Below are 18081 nucleotides of genomic sequence, written 5' to 3'. Positions count from 1 at the left end.
AAATCCCTATATCTCGTTCAACACAGACAATTGATCCGTTCATAGAGAATCGACAGCCGCCGGTTGGGTCCGAGGTATAGCGCAGGATATACGTGACCTGCAGATGACCGAATATTGTGCTGGATGTGAGAAACAGAGATATTGTACGAGACATGTAAGGGAAAGCCAAGCCATTAGAGGCAGGCAGAACAAAGCGCAAGCATGCATGTCCGTGGTATACAATTCATATAAGTTATTGAAGACATCACAGCTACACTTCAAAGAATCGTTTCGTCAGGTGTGTATACACGAGGTTGAACGCAGAAGAAAACATACGTCCGAAGTTTCTACGTTTTTGTGCCTCTTTACGACGAGCCGCCTCTCACACTCTAGCCCCTTTCCACCCAGAGTCCAATGCATCCACGATCAAAAAATCGTACCAAATCACCGCCAACGGGGCCGTTGCCAGGTGCCACAGGGCATGCGCGTCCACCATCCTCTTCCACGGCGGAAAATCGAAAAGTTCCAAACACGTCGCGGCGGTCGTCAAAACCACCGCTTTAGCGGCGTCTGATGCGTATAATGGACGATATGTCTTCGCTTGACCTGCAAAGCGATGGAATAGGGACATTCGGGCAGGAAGTGCGAATGCGAGCCATAGAAAATTGTGGGAAAGGCCGAGCAGGAGGTTGAAGATAATGTTGTAGGTGTAGTCGAAGCGGGGTAGGAGGGTGAGATATGCAATGTGTGAGATGTATGCAATGATGCAAATGATAGTCCAGAGATAGTAGAGTGCTCTACGTGGCGTCGAAGATGACGCGGAGGACGTGAGGCGAGCGTTTGGTTGCGCCGGGTACAGGTGGAAAAGACGAATGACGGAGAAGTAGAGAGAATACAGAATGGTCAGAGCGGCGGAAAAGTAGTCGAGTTTTTCAGTTAGAGGTGTATCTAACATACCTTTCAGAACTCTAAATTTAGAGATCGAGCAACGAACTTACCTCGAGTGTGAAACACAGCAGACCAAATCCAAGCGTTACAGCTGACTAACGACCAGTTCAGGTAGAAACGCTTCATCGGGTGTACATCCGGTATCGACCTCTTGACCTCTCCCCTTCCCCATATATGAAGGAGTAAGTTTAAGAGGGAGAACAAAACAGACACAGGTTCCTGCATGCCGGCAAACCGCCAGAAGGGCCATTTTCCATAGTACTGCTTTATCGGTACTCCGCTTTCGACAGAAAAGTCGGTCATGGTGTGCATGCATGTGTACTTGCAGTCATCCAGGCAAGTCCAACGAGTGAGGCGCATGGCGAGGGGGAAGTTGTCTGGCACGTCGCCAGGAGTGCATAGATTTCTAGTCTCGCATTGTTTTATACATCGTTGGTATTGGTGATCACGGTCGCCTGAAGATGCCAGTGCCAGTGATGAGCAAATTGCCACGAAAAAGAGTGAAAGTGCAAATCGCATGCTGCCGTCGTCGTGGTCGTCGTGATCAGCGATGCGCTTGAGTTGGATGCCTTCAACGTGGAGCGTGAGAGCGTGTGACTAAGCACGGTGGCTGACTTCAACGATTTCAGTCTTTCCTTCGCCACTTCTCCCTTGCCACCTCCCTTCAACTTCAGCTTCCTTCGTCATCTCTTCCGGCTTTGTATCACGAGACGCACTGTATCATATATTAACTAAAACTACTTTAGGTACGCTTCATCTTGCTGACGAGACTTACAATTCGTATTCAAGGTCATACTCATACATCCTGTATTTAGAGGCATGGTCCGCAAGTTTGAGACCTATACCTTCTCATCAGAGAAGTTCTTTGCCGATAGAGGCCCATATAACACTGCTCAACCTATTACAGAGAGGGTCAATGTAAGTGACAATAGCTCTCCAGGTGCCTATGGACCTTGGAATCAAACTCTGGGCCGGCAAGTCGATGATTCGCTCCTTTGTGACCATACTATACAAAGGAGACTTCTGTGATACTGTTTGCATACGCATTCTCCGTGCGGAGAAGATCCAGATCGTTCTCTCATTGGCTATTCACGTACGCTTCTTGGGGACTTAGCTTGCCTGGCTTCACTCGCGACCATGAAAGACCTTTATGGCTCATTAGTTCTCCAAAGTAAAATTACAATGGTCTTTCAAAACACGATCATGATGATGTTCTCGATCTTCTGCAGAGCCTTCTCGCTAGAAGTGGAAACATCCTTCAATTTTCTATTCTTGTAGATTGGCACTCCATAGTCGCATCTCACTTCGTATGGTTAATATTGTCTTGCGATATTTACTGACCAAACCTCTATCTGAACTTATCTCATAGCCGCACTCACGCCCAATAGTCTCTTATTACTTCCCAAAGGGTGTTGGTGAACATCACTATGGAGTGAGTCTCGTGCTCTAGCTTCTGATCATTCTATTAGCAGCCATGCTTACACCACTTATAGGAACGCCATCCGATGAAGCCACACCGACTGTCTTTAACCAACGCGCTCGTCATGGGCTATGGACTGGACAAGCAAATTCACTTCATGCACGATCCACGACCAGCAACACGAACCGAACTCGAAGTTTACCATGATCCGGAATATCTTGACTTTCTCGCCAAGTGAGCTTTTGCATACTCTTCGATAGGCACCGATATTTAACAGTGCTGTGCAAGGGTGACACCAGGAAATCAAGACGACATGCGACATCTAATAGACACTTTCAACTGCGTTGAAGACTGCCCCGTCTTCGGCGATATGTACGAATTTTCTAAGATGTACGCCGGAGGCTCACTTGCAGGAGCACGCAAGCTCTGCGCCGGGACAACCGACATCGCCATGAACTGGTCTGGTGGACTACATCATGCGAAGCGCGGCGAGGCCAGCGGGTTCTGCTACGTTAACGATGCAGTACTTGCCATTCTCGAGATGCTGAAGTGAGATTGCCTTTTTTGGTCCTCTGTCACTTGTTCTCATCGTTCTTCGATTTTACGGCAGATATCATCCTCGAGTGCTCTATATCGACATCGACATCCATCACGGAGATGGTGTTGAGCTCGCTTTCTACCATTCTAACCGCGTCATGACAGTCTCCTTCCATAAATACACCGGCGACTTCTTTCCCGGCACCGGGAAGCTAGACGACAACGGCGCCGGCCTTGGTAAACACTTCTGTCTCAACGTCCCTCTTCAGGACGGGATCACAGACGAGATGTATCTCAGCGTATTCAAGACTGTCATCGGTGACACCGTTACCACCTTCCAACCGTCCTGCATCCTTCTCCAATGTGGCGCCGATTCGCTCGGACTGGATCGGCTGGGAGCCTTCAACCTTTCCATCGCGGCCCACGGAGAGTGTGTAAACTTTGTACGAAAGTTTAACGTTCCGTTGTTGGTTGTAGGTGGTGGTGGTTATACGGTGAAGAACGTGAGTAGATGTTGGACGTACGAGACTGCGGTTCTTGTCGGTGCCGAATTAGCGGATGAAGTCCCAGCAACGGTCTACGACGCTTTCTTCCAGGATTCAGCGTGGAAACTTCATCCACCACTCACCGGAAAAGTCGAGAATCAGAATTCGCCGGCCTCGTTACAACGCATCACTATCGGTATTAGGGAGAAGTTACGGTATTTGAAGGGCGCGCCTAGTGTCGCGATGAGGGAGATTCCGCCTGGGCTGGAGGAGTGGTTGGCTGAAGAAGCAAAGACTCCGGAGGAGAGAGAGGAAGAGGTGGGAACTGCAAATGTTGGTGAGAAGAGGCCTTCCGATAAAACGATGGCGAGGAACGAGTATTATGATGGGGAGAATGATGTGGACCAGGATGATGTCGGTTCCAACGGGACGGGTACCTCGGTCTCGGTTAAGGTAAGGGGTGCATCTTCAGGGAGGAGGGCGAGGGGAGGCAGAAGGGGAAGGGGCAGAGGCAGAGGAAGGGGTGGCGCGGGACCTAGTAGTCTGCGGGAGGAGATTGATGAGGATGCGGAGGATGTGGCATCGACGGCCACGAGACCTACACGAGCACGGAGAGCACGAGGAAGGAGTCGTGGTCGTGGTCGTGGTAAAACACGAGAGAAGGATGATGAGAGGGAGAAGGAAAGAGATCAAGATCCGGATAATGTGAGTATGGAGACAGAAACGAACCCGGGCACAGAACCACCAACGCCGATGGACCCTCCCATGGATTTAGACGTTGAGGTATAAATCGTGGTGTAATTCTCCTTCATCTTCTACCTTACTTTAGTATAATACGACGCTCGTGTTCTCCATGCCTGCCTTTGACGAGGGATCATAGGTCCGTCCATAATATTAACAAAGACTGTAAGGCGTATCATGGTCTATGCTTATGAAATGCTTCCTGTAAATTCGGTTTCTGGGCTGGGAGGTCTCGGTTTCTCTTTAATTTCATCCTCACTATTAGTCTTTGTGTGGTCCCCCACATAAATCGAATCAGTTATGCCATTGTGAATAGCTACTTCCACTGTTCGAGAGAGTGGCGTGCTACCGAAGGATCAGTGCCACACTCGTTATTGTTTGTCCATGTTAGGATCCAAAGCTGTTGCCTTCGTCCCTATTGGGTCACAGCCCGGTGTTTTTTTTCCTTCCGCCTATAATTTGGTGTGCTGTTCTTGTCTGGGCAGTAGCACGCGCCCAACACCGATGACCATCTCTTATGTTGCTCAGGCTTTGAATCGTCGATGGTGAGTAAGAGTGGTTACCCCGAGTCGGTAAGCTCCTCACTGCAATATCTCGCTCAGCTGCGCTCATCAGTGACTCTTCACAGAGTTCCTAAACTTTCCACACTACTATCACATTTGGCTACGCTGTTGCTCACGATACGCAGCATTCATGATTGCTGTCACTGCCAGTACTCGAGACAGCAAGCCAGAATGGAAGGGGCGGCTTTTCGTGCTGAGATTCGCCGTTCATAAGGTGGCCATCAAGATGCGTTATACATAGCCTGTCGCCATGAGGGCCACAACGCTGTTCACCAGGTTTCTCTTGATTTGTTGCGCATGCTATCATACCATGGAGGCCAAGTTCTGAACTTCACAAATAGCTGATGCTATAGACGCCTTTGCGTCAAGCGTCATTGTCCGAGCGTGTCTCATCTTTCAACTAATTTTCTATCGTTCCGACAGACCCTGTTTCAGCACAGTACGTACAACCGAGGGAATTGCTGGACCTCTCTAGCTGGACACTCCTCAGAGATATCTTCGCATAAGCGGCGTCACCACATTCCGATGCACACTGTGCTGTTGCCGAGCGCCACATGCTACTTGAGCTTCCGAGCTTTCGAGACTCGTGTACCTAGAGATGGCATCACTATCCCATAAGTTCCTTGGCTTGTCGGAGTGGGGAAACTATCAATCGTGCTGCTGGCTTTCCTTCTGAGTCTCACATTTGGGTCTTCGTTGGAAGTTCACCGCATGCGTCACTACATCACTCACTCAAACCGCACCGGCTCAGCCGCTTGGATCACCTATAAAGGTTTGGGGGTATCTGTAGGTACGACCTTCAGGTCTCCCTCGTCTCCCTCGTCTCCCTCGTCTTTCTGTCCTTCCCATCATGTTGCACGGAGCTCTCAGCGTCAGCGTGGCCTTGAGTCTCGTCACACTAGCATGGTCCAAGCCTCTCTCTCAATCACGTCGGGACATGGTCGTGCATGAGCGTCGGGATAGCCCACCCAGCGGGTTTGTTCAAGACGGGGCTGCACCGGCAGACCAAGTCTTGAGCCTGCGGTTTGTACTCTCCCAGAGTGATTTCTCTGGCCTTGAGAGTGCTCTCTATGCTGTCAGTACGCCTGGGAACTCTCGTTACAGACAATTTTTATCGAAGGAAGAGGTACGGGTCTACGGAGTGATATATTTAGACCTGAGAAAACTCACAAGGCTCCGATTTCGCGCACTTCCTAGGTCGAAGCGTTCGTCGCACCATCCAACGAGACTTCGTCCGCTTTCAGCTCCTGGCTCTCGTCGAATAATCTAACGTCCACCCCCATCTCTGCGGCTGGTGACTGGCTCTCTGTCAACATCACGGTCTCCCAGGCCAACGATCTCTTGAGCGCTGACTTCTCTACCTTCACGCATGAAACGACGGGACAGTCGACTGTTCGCACCCTGGAGTATTCTGTGCCCGCATCTCTGCAAAGCCATATCAGTCTTGTCCATCCTACCGTGGCGTGCGTGATACGGCATTGTATGAGTCACGAGAAGTGTTGCTGATCCCATCATACAGTTTCCCGACTTCGCCCGTAGGGCCAATAACAGGTACCCAGGCCACCGTTCCACCGCCCAAGGCAGCTATAAGCTCGAATGGCAGCAGTACGAGCGTCGACGCGGCTTGCGCGTATGTGCCTTGTCCATTCATACACACTCATCAGAGGTGACTAACCTATGTCTGCAGCTCGCAGATTCAGCCCTCTTGTCTTCAATCCCTTTATGGAATACCCACGACGTGAGTTTCTCATCACAGTCACCATCTACTCGAGCTAACTTGACAGTAAATGCCGCGTGTCATCGCAAACCAGTGCTGCAACCCAACAGACAAACATTTTGGCCGTCTCTGGGTTCGGTAGTCAGTACGCCAATGAGCAAGACCTCACGGTACTTAGCGAAATATCTACCTGCTTGATTTCTGTTATCTGACCCGTAAGTTGTCTGGTTTTAGGATTTCCTCGCGCAGTTCCGCACCGACATCAGTAGCTCCACCACGTTCACACTCGAGTCTGTGGATGGCGGCACGAATGACCAGACTTTGGCTAACGCCGGTGACGAAGCGGTCAGTGGTCTTTGTTAAAAACGAGAAACGCGACTCATGCAAGGTCATTGCGCAGAATCTCGATATACAATACACCGTGGGCTTGGCGACTGGTGTTCCAGTTCAGTTCTTGTCCGTAGGTTCGCAGACCACCGATGGCATTGATGGCTTCATCGACGAGATCAACTTCATGCTGGCTGAGAGTACCGTTCCCAATGTGTTGACAACCTCGTAAGCTTTGCGTTGGCTTATATCTGTGCATGATGTGACACCCTGATTTCCTCAATCCTCTCAGATACGCATTCAATGAACCCGATCTCCCTTTGTCGCTGGCAACGTAAGATTCCTTCCTCCCCTCCCAGCAGCTGGAGTCTGATTTCTTTGGATGATAGCAACCTTTGCAACGCCTACGCTCAGCTTGGTGCTCGTGGTACATCGGCCTTTGTCGCATCCGGCGACGGAGGTGTCTCAGGCGTCCAATCGCAATCCTGCACCACATTCGTTCCTACCTTGTATGCAAACTACTGTATCACCCATCTTTGATCGCTCTGACTCTCTACGCAGCCCTTCAACTTGCCCCTACATCACTTCGGTAGGCGGATCGACCGGCGTTAACCCCGAGGTCGCTGCGTCCCTCTCTGGCGGAGGTTTCTCCAATCTGTTCGCCGTTCCGGACTATCAATCCGACGTTGTTTCGTCCTGGAAGTCTGGCTTCGGAACCAGCACATACTCTGGTCTCTACAACACCACTGGACGCGGGTTCGTATTCCAGTCGTCTATGTCAACAGATCCAAAGCTCGAATGGCTAATGCTCTCTTGAATTATAGCGTTCCCGACGTCGCAGCCCAGGCAGAGAACTTCTACCTGCGTTGGAAGGGAGCATGGTACCTCGTTGGTGGAACCTCAGCCGCCTCACCGACCTTTGCTTCAGTCATCTCGTTGTTGGACGATGAGCTCGTGGCGGCTGGAAAAGCGCCCTTGGGCTTCCTGAACCCGTTGATCTACTCCAACAGCCAAGCGTTCACTGACATCACTTCCGGTTCGTCTCATATTTCCTGTCTAAAGTCAATGTACCAACTGACTGAACCGCCGTTATAGGTGATAACCCTGGATGCTCCACGAACGGATTCTCCGCAACGTAAGTTCTGGTTCGACTAATGGCGAATTGTATTTGCGAGCTGACTGTCTCTCTTAGGACATCTTGGGATCCCGTGACGGGCATGGGCACCCCGATCTATTCTGCTTTGAAGACTGCTGCTGGGCTTTGATCAAAACTTGTCACTCTTTTATCTTGGACAATGTCTGCGCCGAATGGACTTTGCATTATTTATTATTATTGATCTTATTCGAGCAATATACGTGATTCAAAGAATGGGCTCCGTATAAGTGCGCGGCGGTGGAAGACGGTTCAAATGTTCAATGATCTTCCTCTCCTTCATTGAAGAGACCTCAAAGTACAGAATGGGACGTCGCTTGTTTCGACTGGTCCGTCATGGGCGTTTATGTTTGTTCGTTCCAGCTACAAAGTAAACGGTTTATTGGGGGGACAAATGCCATCCTTGCCGAGATATATTCGTACATCGAAATTCATACATAGGTGAAGTAGCCATTATTCGACCACAAAATTTACGAGTAGACGAGGTTCAGAGGATCCTTTCCCGTATGTATTGCATAGCGTGGAAGGCAATCGACGAACAGCCACTCACTCAAGCTTCATATCCACAATATAGCCACAGGGGGCGTAGCGATGTAGAGGATTAAAGAAGTAATCTTTACCCTCTTCTGGGGCTTGAACACCATGCCTGATAAATTCCATAATATTGTGTCAGCGACGTTTTCATCGAGGAGACCATGACTTACTTAGTACGAGCGTGATCTATCATCATGCATTGCGTCATCCAGCGGTTTGAGTCCATTCTTCGTCCCTCTCGCCCTTGAAAATGGGCATTGCAGCTGACGCATCCCCATGGCGCCTGTACTTGCCAGTGGACTCGATCGTATGCCGGATCGGGTCGTTTAGTGGAAAAGACATGAGCGTTCCGCGCCAACGGGACCCACTCAGGAGTAGTATGAGTGTAATCGTTTCTGGCTGCCATACGGATTTCATGGTCAAGCTATCGAACAAGCACACATGCGTTAGCATCAGGTCGTAACGTGACCGCGAAGGACAAAGTGGTACAGATTCACTTACGTGCGTTCTCCAGGACCTGGCATGAGCTTCGTTTGCCCGACGGTTTCCGCAATTGACACAGACAAAGAACGGATCCAGTTCGTCCAAGTCTCCCGTAGTTGTCGTCTCCGGATCCAGATTCAGTGATTCCAACATGCAAATCATAATATCCCGAGCATAAGAATCAAAGTCTGGTTTTGCCGTCTCCGAGTCTTGGTCTCGCCAAGCAAAGATCTCATGGCCGTAGAGAGACGTCGCGTCCGGAGATTCTATATCAGTGACCAGGAAATTCTTGGCCAGCTTTAGTTCCGAAGGAAGATCAAATGTTCGACAAGGAGACAGTTTCAGAGACTTTGGAAAAGCAGAGTGTGTGTCAGCCTTGTTTTCTACGATCCACTTGTTGATCGCAGGGACAATAGAGTCTTTGAAGGTCCGAGCCACCAATTTCTTGAAATCATCGTTTATGTCATGTTCCTGGTTCAGGAATTGGGCCACGCAAGAAATGTCACGGACTTCGTCCTCTTTGGGATAGAACGGTAGGTTCCGAGGGGGTACCTGGACCCAGTATTTGCGGTATTCAGTGTCGAGGACGTCCGCCCGAGCTAGATAGCGGATATGTTCGTCCCTGGCCAAGCGATCGGCTTTACCTTCCTCAACAAGGGGCTCCAAGATGGGAAATATACGCGCCCATACTAATAATCGTAGAGTTAACTCTTACCTCCCAGAAGTTCCAAGAGTATGAGACGTACCCCTATCTGACATCCCTCTGTCACACCATACTTCAGCGTGTTTGTGAATAGGCAGAGTATCCTCGAGAACATAACCCAAAGCTTCGAAACGGTTGATGATGCTGATGAAGAGAAGTAAGCTGACACGTTCTCTCAAACATACCATATATCTGGAAAAGGAGCTTACTCGTCCAGACGATGTTCTTTCCTCTGATCCCGCTCACTTTTACGCTTCTGCTCAACAGATTCGTACCATGCCATGCAGGCAGTCGCATGCTAGACAACATTGGGCATGAATACGCGTAGAGTTCACAGAGAAGGCGAAGACCGACCTGCTTCATCTTCTCTACGGCCTGACGTTTGGTAACTGTCAGTTGTGCGATGAGACTTTCGGTCTCCTTGGTTGATGCAGCACGTTTACGAATGGTCTTAACTTCAGCCTGTAGCCGAAGAACGTCTTTCACCCGATAGAAGGGACCGCCAAAGACACCATCGAGCCCGCGAGGATTCACTATAGAGAAAAAAGTGAAGAAAGTCATGTCAACGGAAAACTCAACTATTGAGAGGGTAAATGTAACCTTGTGCCGCTGGAACGCAATCCCTCATATCATTTAGAAAGCTTGTCGTTCGGAACGCCGTGTTCGCATCTTCCAATCTACGAAACAAAATACATACATCAATGGCCGTGATGAAGCAATGATAGGATGATCATGATAGTCTCCCTTACATATCCTTTAAGCACCACGAGCAATTTCGTGTCCGGAGCATGAAGTCGATCTGATTCGTTGTCTTGCGGCCGCAAGTCTGGTCAGTGTAGATCAGCACACTATATCATGTACGACAGGAGAGGGATCGGGATAGTCACCAAGCACACGGCAGGCCCAAACAAAAGATTCACCCAGGCAGGTTCGGCAATATCTTCGAAGGGCGTTGGTGTCCCCGGTATGTTCTTCCATGCTGAGACCCACAGTAGTCTTGAGCTGCGATTCATCAAGACCTGTCGGAAGGGCTTGGACACTCGTGAGAGGCTGAGTAAATCGTGCGGAGTCAGGTGTTCAAAGATCTGGTTACATCCGCATGAAGGTAGAATCGCATCAGCTCAGAGTAGCTCACATATCAATGTGCGGCTATGCTCACGGCAAAGAGGATGTCAAGGGAAAGCGTAGGGAGAATGCTCAGACGTCCTTGCTTCTTCCTCGACAATCCGTGACCTTGTTTCTTTCCTTTCGTGTCACCTTTCTTAGCGCGCTTTCGGAGTTGTGAGGTTGCGACTGTGGTTATGAAGACTACATCAGAGTCCATATCAATGTCCAACATCAAAATGTGCCTCTCTTGAAAAGTCAACTCACTGGCATCCGAATCTTCACTGGCATCCGAGTCGGCCTTGCCATCATGACCGTGGCGGGATGGTGCCAATTTCCGTTTTCTGTTTCTGGTAAGTGCTGTGGGTGCCATCCTTCGATGATAGGGAATGTAGTGGGAAGTGTAAGAGGGAAAGCAGGACAAAGAGCGAACCGAACGGGAGACGGAACTAAAAAGGGGAACAAAGTACTCCGAATCGGAGTCTGCCGGAGTTTGGATGACACGCACTCGTGACATCTGCGCCACAATTCTCACGCATATGGTAACAGGCGCCACCAATCAGCAGCTCAAACATAGATAATTTTGTAGTACAAGAGTGACACAGCACAAGCCAAAGGAACCTGAAGGTTGAGGATAGAATATAGTGGCAGATCATACCAGTATCTCGAGGCATAACTCCGAAGCAGCACAGAAACGCTCACGCGGATCATAGTACAGATCGACATCCGGCAAAGGATCCTTCACACCGTGTCTGGACACCAGAGCAGAACGTCAGTTATACCGTGTTTGCGTATACAACCACAAAGTCAGGCGGAAGGGCACTCACTTATCTCGAACATGCGCAACGACTGGCTCATATTTCATCCATGGCCTAGCACCCAACGAACTCCGGACATCTGAATAGTGGATAGTGCAGTGCGAGCAGCCCCAGTAAGGGTCGTCTGTCATCGGGTTCGAGCCCCTGTTGATGAAATTTGAACGCTCTTCGACTGAGAGGATCCTCCAGGAGCCAGAAGATCCCCAACTACGACAGTTAGACTCCATCTCTAAAAGGTGATCCAACTGCAAGTTTCATATGAGATAAATCAACAGTGTATGCGAAGACAAGAAATGTGCAGGCAAAGACTCACGTGAGACCACCAGTATCTAACCCTCCGTCTGGGCGTGTGGCCACCATTCTGAACCCCCACGGTACATGGGCAGTCGAGACAAATGAACATTGTGTCAAGTCGATTGAGATCCGTCGTCGTTGTGGTGTTTGGATCCAAACCGAGCTCGGCAAGGATCTTGAGAATCACAGCCTGGGCTTGCAGGTCAAAAGTCGGGACCTCGAGACGCTCCAGGTCCAGAGCGTGGGAACAGGACCAACGAGCGGAAAAGACCTCGATACCGTAGTAGGAACGTTTGTGACCAAAGGAGAGTTGTTTACTGAAGACATTCTTGGCGAGCTCGAGCTCCCTTGGTAGGTGGAATGTATCGCATGGAGAGGGGACGGGATGAAGTGAAGAGAGAGCGATGGTCTTGAGACGCACTACCCAAGCTTCGATTTCCTCCCGTGACTCCGTAATAGCATCTCTCACTCGACGCCTGAACTCGTCGTCCGGTGCTAGGTCTTCGGAAATTAAAGGCGCAATTTGTGTGAACTGAACAAACTCATATTCTTTGGGGCACATTTCCAGGTTACGTGGAGGGATCTGCAGCTGTAGCCAATACTCCGCGTACAAAGCGTAAACGATTGAAAGACGAGGGGCCTCGCGCTCGGCACGCTCTCTTTTAAGTCTAGAAGATTTGGCGCCTTCCAGTCTACCTTTGAGTGACCGATTGAAGATGTCATCAAAACCTGTTGATAGAATCCTTCAACAAGAAGCGAAGAAAGCCAGAATTAGAGACACATGCCTCTATCAGACAACAATTGATTCTTGTATGTAGTGTCGTAGTATCTGGGTATGTCTTGCGCAGTATACCCCAGCTTTATGCATCGTTGCTCAAACCTAATAGTAAAACCGTTATTCTTAGTTTTGTGGGTTCCAGACAATGTGAATTACGAATACCCACTCTTTGCGGCGCAAGTTGGCCCGGTCCTCTCGTTCTTTTTCCCAGGCCATTTTGTGGTCCTTTAACCATTGCTCGTAGATTGGTGCGGCCTAGAAAGAATTTAACTGAAGAAGCCAATCGCATAGCCTATACTTAGAAGCACTTACCCTTCGCAATGCCGCCGAAATGATATTCCTATCTTCCAAGATGGACATCAGTTGCTCTCGTCGTTCTTGCGGCCCAGCTACTGCAAGCACGTCTTTTATCTGGGCTTGGAGACTCAAGACGTCATCCTCGCGCAGGAAACGTCCTTGATACGACCTCCCTTTGCGATCTCTCGGGTTTACTGATCCGCGGATCGTTAGTCAATCTTCTATCGATGAATAACGGTCGAGAAGACGTACCGCAAGCACTGGGCAGGCAGGAAAGCCAATTTAGCTCTAAAGATGGTGCGATGTCCTTGATTTTATTGACGGCGACCAGGCTATATTGGATAGATCAGAGGTGAGGAATGATTGTGTGAGGTCGGCAGATACTTACGTCTTGCGAAGACAGGAATGACATGCTCTGCGCAGATGCACGAAGTCAATTTCATTGGTGCTCCGACCACCACATACCTAGAAGCAAAAGGAATGAATCACGATCCTACCAAAGCACAGAAAATGACATACGTGGCAGAAATTCCCTCCGAGGAGAAGCCTGGCGTAGGCCAGTTCTGACCAGCCCTCAGGGCGCGGAGGTGGCGGGCCACCAGGAACATAACGCCAGGTTCTCTTCCAGAGAGAAAGTGAACTTCTGCTGGAAAGGACTTTGTAGAAGGACTTTGAGACACGGGATAGGAGCACCAGATCAGCAGGAGTGAGATGGCCAAATATCTGAGAGTGCGTGTCAGCGAGAGATGAATCTTAAAGCGTGGTATCGCAAGAAATAATGGACCTCAAAGAGAAGATCCAAAGGTAGGGTAGGGAGGATATTTAGACGGCCTTTCTTCTTTTTTGAAAGCCCAGTGGTTTTCTTCTGAGCATTCTTGACCTTCGAACCAGAAGCGGTTGTCCTTGCTCGTTTGGCAGGCGGCGCCTTCGTTGAGCCTGTGAAGGAATGGTCTTAGCACGACGCTCAGTAGGGTGCAGTAGCATGCATACGACCACTACGGTCTCGTACTTTTTGTGGATCCCAAGGATGTGATTGGGGTGAAAGGGTCGGCGCTTGCAATGTCGGCTGCGACCGTATCGGGCTCAGGCTCGCATTCCAGAGACTCTAGGGTGAGTGATTCGTTGCCAGAATCCGCCATTACTTTGACCACAGTTCCCAGTCAAAACAAGAGAATAGTATGACTCGATGAGCAGGGTGGCAAGGAGCTGAGAAGCAGGAGCACAAAGTTAGACGTTAGCATACGCAACATTGCCACGCTCGCCCATTACGTAACGTTTTCCTTTTGAAGAACAATAGAAGATCGCGGGATCACAGCGACCTCCTTCTGATACATACGGTCACCAGCAATACCAGCAAGCTCTTGACTTACCTTGGAGAGCCCGAAATCCCTAGTGACAATACAAATCCTGATCAGCGTTCAAGGACTATTGGTAACTTTACCAATGTCCTATGAATCGGTTTCCAGACTCTCAACGAAAATGCACCCGCCCCCATCGAGTTTCAAGTTCCATCGTATGATATCCTTCTTTCTTGCGGTTTTCTAAACAGCATCATCTCCAAAGTCATCTTCTCAGAATGGACGAACACTCAATATTTCATTTTTCGGGAGAATGGTGGACAAACAAGGCACAAACATCGGTCGCCATCACGTGCACTCGCTTATTGTTTTCCTTCCGTGCTTTTGTTCCACATCCGACCACGCTTTGTATTTGCCTCGCGACGCGAAAATATGACGAACGCCAGCGAGATTACTCCCTCCTGCTCTTCAACCTCCACGACCGCGCTGGTCGCACCTCTCTATTCCCTCCTCCATCTTCTGTTTTCTCCCTAACATGCTTAGGACTCTTGCTTTTTTGTTTCTTCTACAGTTCGGCTCGTTTGTCGGTGAGTAGAGTCTGCTATTATGATTATTCTCTTAGGTCTAACAGATATCCTTAGTTGCAGAATCCAATACCTCGGTTGTCTGTGTCGCTGGCCAATGCCTGGAGGGCTTTTCTAATATCACCCGTGCGTTCCTCTGACAGTGTACAATGTAAAGATGCTCACAATGCGTACAGTCGGCACTACTCTGTCATCTCCGGATGTTGCAACGTCCATTCTTCTGCTCCCCGGAGAGTACACCTCTACGACAAATCCCGCACTCATCCACGAGCTCCTTTCCTCGTCCTCCACCTCAATATCTGCATCGGCAGGGTTCAACACTTCGTCCGTCACACTTCCCCTAAACGTCGCTCTCGAGCCAGGTATCGCCGCCTACCCCAACTCCTTCTACTCTGGCCAGGCACAGTTCGCTGCATTGCCTAACACTCCTGCCTCAAACTCTTCCACGGGAACTTCTCTGTCCGCTGGTTCGATAGCCCTATCGTCAGACGTTTGGGTCGCGGTCACCTCCGGCTCGTCGACGAGCCGTCTCATCCTCTGGGACTCCATCCCCGACGTTAGTCAACTCCCAGGCGCCTCCACTCTATCCCTGCTCGATATCCAATCCAACTCCTGTTCACCCGCGTGTTCTGGCAACGGTATATGTTCCTCGTCTGGACAATGCACCTGCCCCACCGGGTTCACCGGGTCGTCGTGCGAATCTTGCGCCTCAGGGTTCTTTGGGTCAGACTGTCAAGCATGTCCCTCAAACTGCGAGACCTGCGACGAAGGAATTTCAGGCTCCGGTGTCTGTCTTGTTCCATCCGTGAGCGATCCACCGTCAAGCTGTAATTGCCTTAACGGTCAATGTGGATCGAATGGTCAATGCACGTGTAACGCTGGCTGGACGACGGCAGACAACGGGACGGCATGCGCGAAGTGTGCGACTGGATTCTTCCTGGACTCGAATGGCGACTGCTCTGCATGTCAGCTGGGATGTACGGACTGCGAGGATAGTAGTGGGATTTGTATTACGTGCAAGTCGGGATTCACGCAGGATTCGACGGACCGTACGAAGTGCGACGCACCAGAGCAGACGACGTCATCGGGGACGGTTTGTCCAGATGGGAGCTTCAGTAATGGGACGGCATGTGCAACGTGTTCGGCGAGCTGTGAGACGTGCACTGGCGGGACCTCCAACGACTGTATCATCTGCGCCAACAGTCAGTACTCGCTCAATGGGACGTGCGTGACTGTGGACAGTAACGGCGTCTGCTCTGGTACGGCCATGATTGGAAACAACAATAAGCATGTGTGCGACAGTACGTCCTTCGTTTTGCTCACATTGGCCTCTTGACTCATTTTGGTCGTAGGTTGTCCGGCTAAATGTACATCCTGTGGGATATCGAGCTTCTCAGTCGCCTCTACCATCGACCAGGCACAATGCACCGGTTGCGTCGCTGGTTACTTCCTCTCGTCTGGTCAATGCGTCGAAAGTTGCCCAAGCGGCACCTTCATAGATCCCAAGGACAATGTTACCTGCACAGGTGGGTGTTCAGGTCGCACCCACTGGACTTCTTTGCTGACGCTCTTCTAGCCTGTTCCTCCTCCTGTGGCACATGTGCTGGCTCGGCCGACTTTTGTCTCACCTGCGCGGACAACAAGCTTGCCTCATCTGGTAGCTGCGTAACATCCTGCCCATCCAATTCGTTCAGCTCTTCCGGCTCCTGCGTAGCGTGCCACCCCGACTGCGCCACCTGCTCCGGAAACTCCTTCAATCAGTGCTCATCTTGCCCGTCCGACCGACCCGTCCTCACCAACGGTCGTTGTCTCCCGACATGTTCAAAATCCCAGTTCTTCGACACCACTTCATCGTCCTGCCAGTCTTGCGACTCGAGCTGTTCGAGCTGTTCCGGCTCCGGTCCCAGTAACTGCCTCGCCTGCTCGAGCTCCTCCCAAGTCCTCCAAGGCGGAACATGCACGACCGCGAACTGCAACGCCACCATATCTGGTCTCGGCGTTTGTCTTTCTGACCTCGTCACCGTCCCACAAGCCTCCGGAACGTCTTCTGCCTCTGCTCTTCCCACCATCACCGGTCTCACGGACCCCACACCCGCTCAATCAACGACGACATCCCGACCACTTCAATGGTGGGAGATCCTCCTCATGGCCCTCGGCTGTGCCTTCATCTTCGTCGTGATACTCACGCTCTGGCGTCGTCGTATGCGCAAGAAACGCGCGCAGCAGACAGCTGCGTTCGCTGCTGCTAAAAATATCGACAAGAAAGGTACTTGGAAGTTTAGGCTGATGAGGTTCGGAGAGAGGTTGTTCGGGCATGCGCCTACGAGGATGATGAACCCTGTCGAGGAGGAGGAGATGCAGCTCATGAAGATGAGGAACGTAGAGCAGGAGAGGCACCTCAGGGAGATGAAGAAGTTGGGCGGTCCGTCTTCGTTGCCATCATACTACGACTTCAAAGACCAAGACGACCACGACCTCCGATCCTCCTCCTCTCACTCTCGTCCTTCGTCGTACTACCCACCTGGTTCTCGAGCCTACCAGGACGACAATCGCATGTCACCAAGTCGATCTGAGTCGATCTATTCTCAGGTGACGGGGATGCCCAGGAAGACGCCGGATCCGAGACAGCCCGTGAAGGAGATGGGGACGGGGTTGACCGCAGCCCCTCCTTTGCCTAACATGGGCTCGAGGTTTTCCTGGACAACGCAAGATACGAAGTCCTCGAGGAGACGTTCACCTGAATCGCTTGCGCCCCCGCCGCAGGCGACGGAGGCGCAGGAGTATGTCAGGCGGGTGAGGACTCCTGAGGGTGAGAGAGGGGCATATTGGTTGGAGCCAACGAATACCGGAGCTTCTGCATCGAAGAATCCTTTCAGACGATGATAGATGAACAATTAGCGGCTGCGCGGCCACGAACACAGATACGGACATGGATTCGGATTGTAATAGACATCATCATTGACGTCGACGTTATGACCACTGGTACTGTAGCATACTGACATTGCTTTGAACACCCCACCTGCATATATATACCTGCCTTCTTTCCTTACATACTCTCGCTCGTTTTATAGCCTGATACTTTTGCTAGTTCGCTACCTTCTACTTTCGCTTACATATCTTCATTCCCTAGCGAGGGGCTCTTCTCGTGTGTTATAACTCAGCTGTATCGTTATTTTCCGTCGTAATGTGATTGACTTGGCCTTTGGTCTCCTCTGTGCACTCGACTACTGCGAAAGATTCAGAGAATCGCACCCAGTGGTGGGTGCATAGCGTCAATCGCATACCTAGTCTTGATGGTGGTGATATTGCTCGGATCTA

General features: G+C 50.6%; 5 protein-coding genes across 5 annotated transcripts; 3 read left to right on the top strand and 2 right to left on the bottom strand.

The window, feature by feature from the left end:
• Window positions 1–84: 84 nt before the first annotated feature.
• Window positions 85–1457, bottom strand: STEHIDRAFT_141718 (Per1-like protein). The gene is made up of 3 exons (XM_007308480.1): window positions 978–1457; window positions 316–927; window positions 85–255 (listed from the first exon to the last, which is right to left on the bottom strand). Exons 1-2 carry the CDS (start codon window positions 1444–1446, stop codon window positions 362–364), a joined length of 1035 nt encoding a protein of 344 aa, XP_007308542.1. The 5' UTR covers window positions 1447–1457; the 3' UTR covers window positions 85–255; window positions 316–361.
• A 143-nt stretch (window positions 1458–1600) lies between these two features.
• STEHIDRAFT_102910 (uncharacterized protein) lies at window positions 1601–4158 on the top strand (the record flags this gene model as incomplete). Its single annotated transcript, XM_007308479.1, has 6 exons — window positions 1601–1673; window positions 1743–1845; window positions 2297–2359; window positions 2421–2581; window positions 2636–2896; window positions 2958–4158. The coding sequence occupies exons 2-6, from the start codon at window positions 1747–1749 to the stop codon at window positions 4156–4158; spliced, it is 1785 nt and encodes a 594-aa protein (XP_007308541.1). The 5' UTR covers window positions 1601–1673; window positions 1743–1746.
• A 1365-nt stretch (window positions 4159–5523) lies between these two features.
• STEHIDRAFT_65276 (family S53 protease) lies at window positions 5524–7982 on the top strand (the record flags this gene model as incomplete). The annotated part of the gene is made up of 13 exons (XM_007308299.1): window positions 5524–5799; window positions 5871–6136; window positions 6193–6286; window positions 6374–6411; window positions 6485–6560; window positions 6625–6735; window positions 6791–6945; window positions 7010–7051; window positions 7107–7226; window positions 7279–7473; window positions 7542–7753; window positions 7813–7852; window positions 7910–7982. The coding sequence occupies 13 exons, from the start codon at window positions 5524–5526 to the stop codon at window positions 7980–7982; spliced, it is 1698 nt and encodes a 565-aa protein (XP_007308361.1).
• A 3260-nt stretch (window positions 7983–11242) lies between these two features.
• STEHIDRAFT_149497 (uncharacterized protein) lies at window positions 11243–14058 on the bottom strand. The gene is made up of 11 exons (XM_007308478.1): window positions 13891–14058; window positions 13666–13817; window positions 13401–13604; window positions 13270–13346; window positions 13134–13213; window positions 12897–13075; window positions 12751–12839; window positions 12592–12686; window positions 11826–12535; window positions 11522–11757; window positions 11243–11446 (listed from the first exon to the last, which is right to left on the bottom strand). Exons 1-11 carry the CDS (start codon window positions 14018–14020, stop codon window positions 11347–11349), a joined length of 2052 nt encoding a protein of 683 aa, XP_007308540.1. The 5' UTR covers window positions 14021–14058; the 3' UTR covers window positions 11243–11346.
• Window positions 14059–14929: 871 nt separating this feature from the next.
• STEHIDRAFT_149496 (uncharacterized protein) lies at window positions 14930–17972 on the top strand (the record flags this gene model as incomplete). Its single annotated transcript, XM_007308477.1, has 3 exons — window positions 14930–16064; window positions 16116–16289; window positions 16340–17972. The coding sequence occupies 3 exons, from the start codon at window positions 14930–14932 to the stop codon at window positions 17644–17646; spliced, it is 2616 nt and encodes an 871-aa protein (XP_007308539.1). The 3' UTR covers window positions 17647–17972.
• Between the last annotated feature and the right edge of the window lie 109 nt (window positions 17973–18081).

This window comes from Stereum hirsutum (assembly GCF_000264905.1).
Source record: "Stereum hirsutum FP-91666 SS1 unplaced genomic scaffold STEHIscaffold_15, whole genome shotgun sequence".
NCBI classification, from domain to species: Eukaryota; Fungi; Basidiomycota; class Agaricomycetes; order Russulales; family Stereaceae; genus Stereum; species Stereum hirsutum.
This window is presented reverse-complemented; position numbering and strand designations above follow the sequence as displayed.

Excerpts from the sequence above, each read along its gene's own strand:
- STEHIDRAFT_141718 (XM_007308480.1), bottom strand. The coding sequence starts at position 1,446 with ATGCGATTTGCACTTTCACTCTTTTTCGTGGCAATTTGCTCATCACTG. Across the intron at positions 928-977 it reads TGCTGTGTTTCACACTCGAG|ATACACCTCTAACTGAAAAA; the intron begins GTAAGTTCGTTG and ends AAGGTATGTTAG.
- STEHIDRAFT_149497 (XM_007308478.1), bottom strand. The coding sequence starts at position 14,020 with ATGGCGGATTCTGGCAACGAATCACTCACCCTAGAGTCTCTGGAATGC. Across the intron at positions 13,818-13,890 it reads ATCCTTGGGATCCACAAAAA|GCTCAACGAAGGCGCCGCCT; the intron begins GTACGAGACCGT and ends ATTCCTTCACAG. Across the intron at positions 11,447-11,521 it reads GTTGCGCATGTTCGAGATAA|ACACGGTGTGAAGGATCCTT; the intron begins GTGAGTGCCCTT and ends TCTGGTGTCCAG.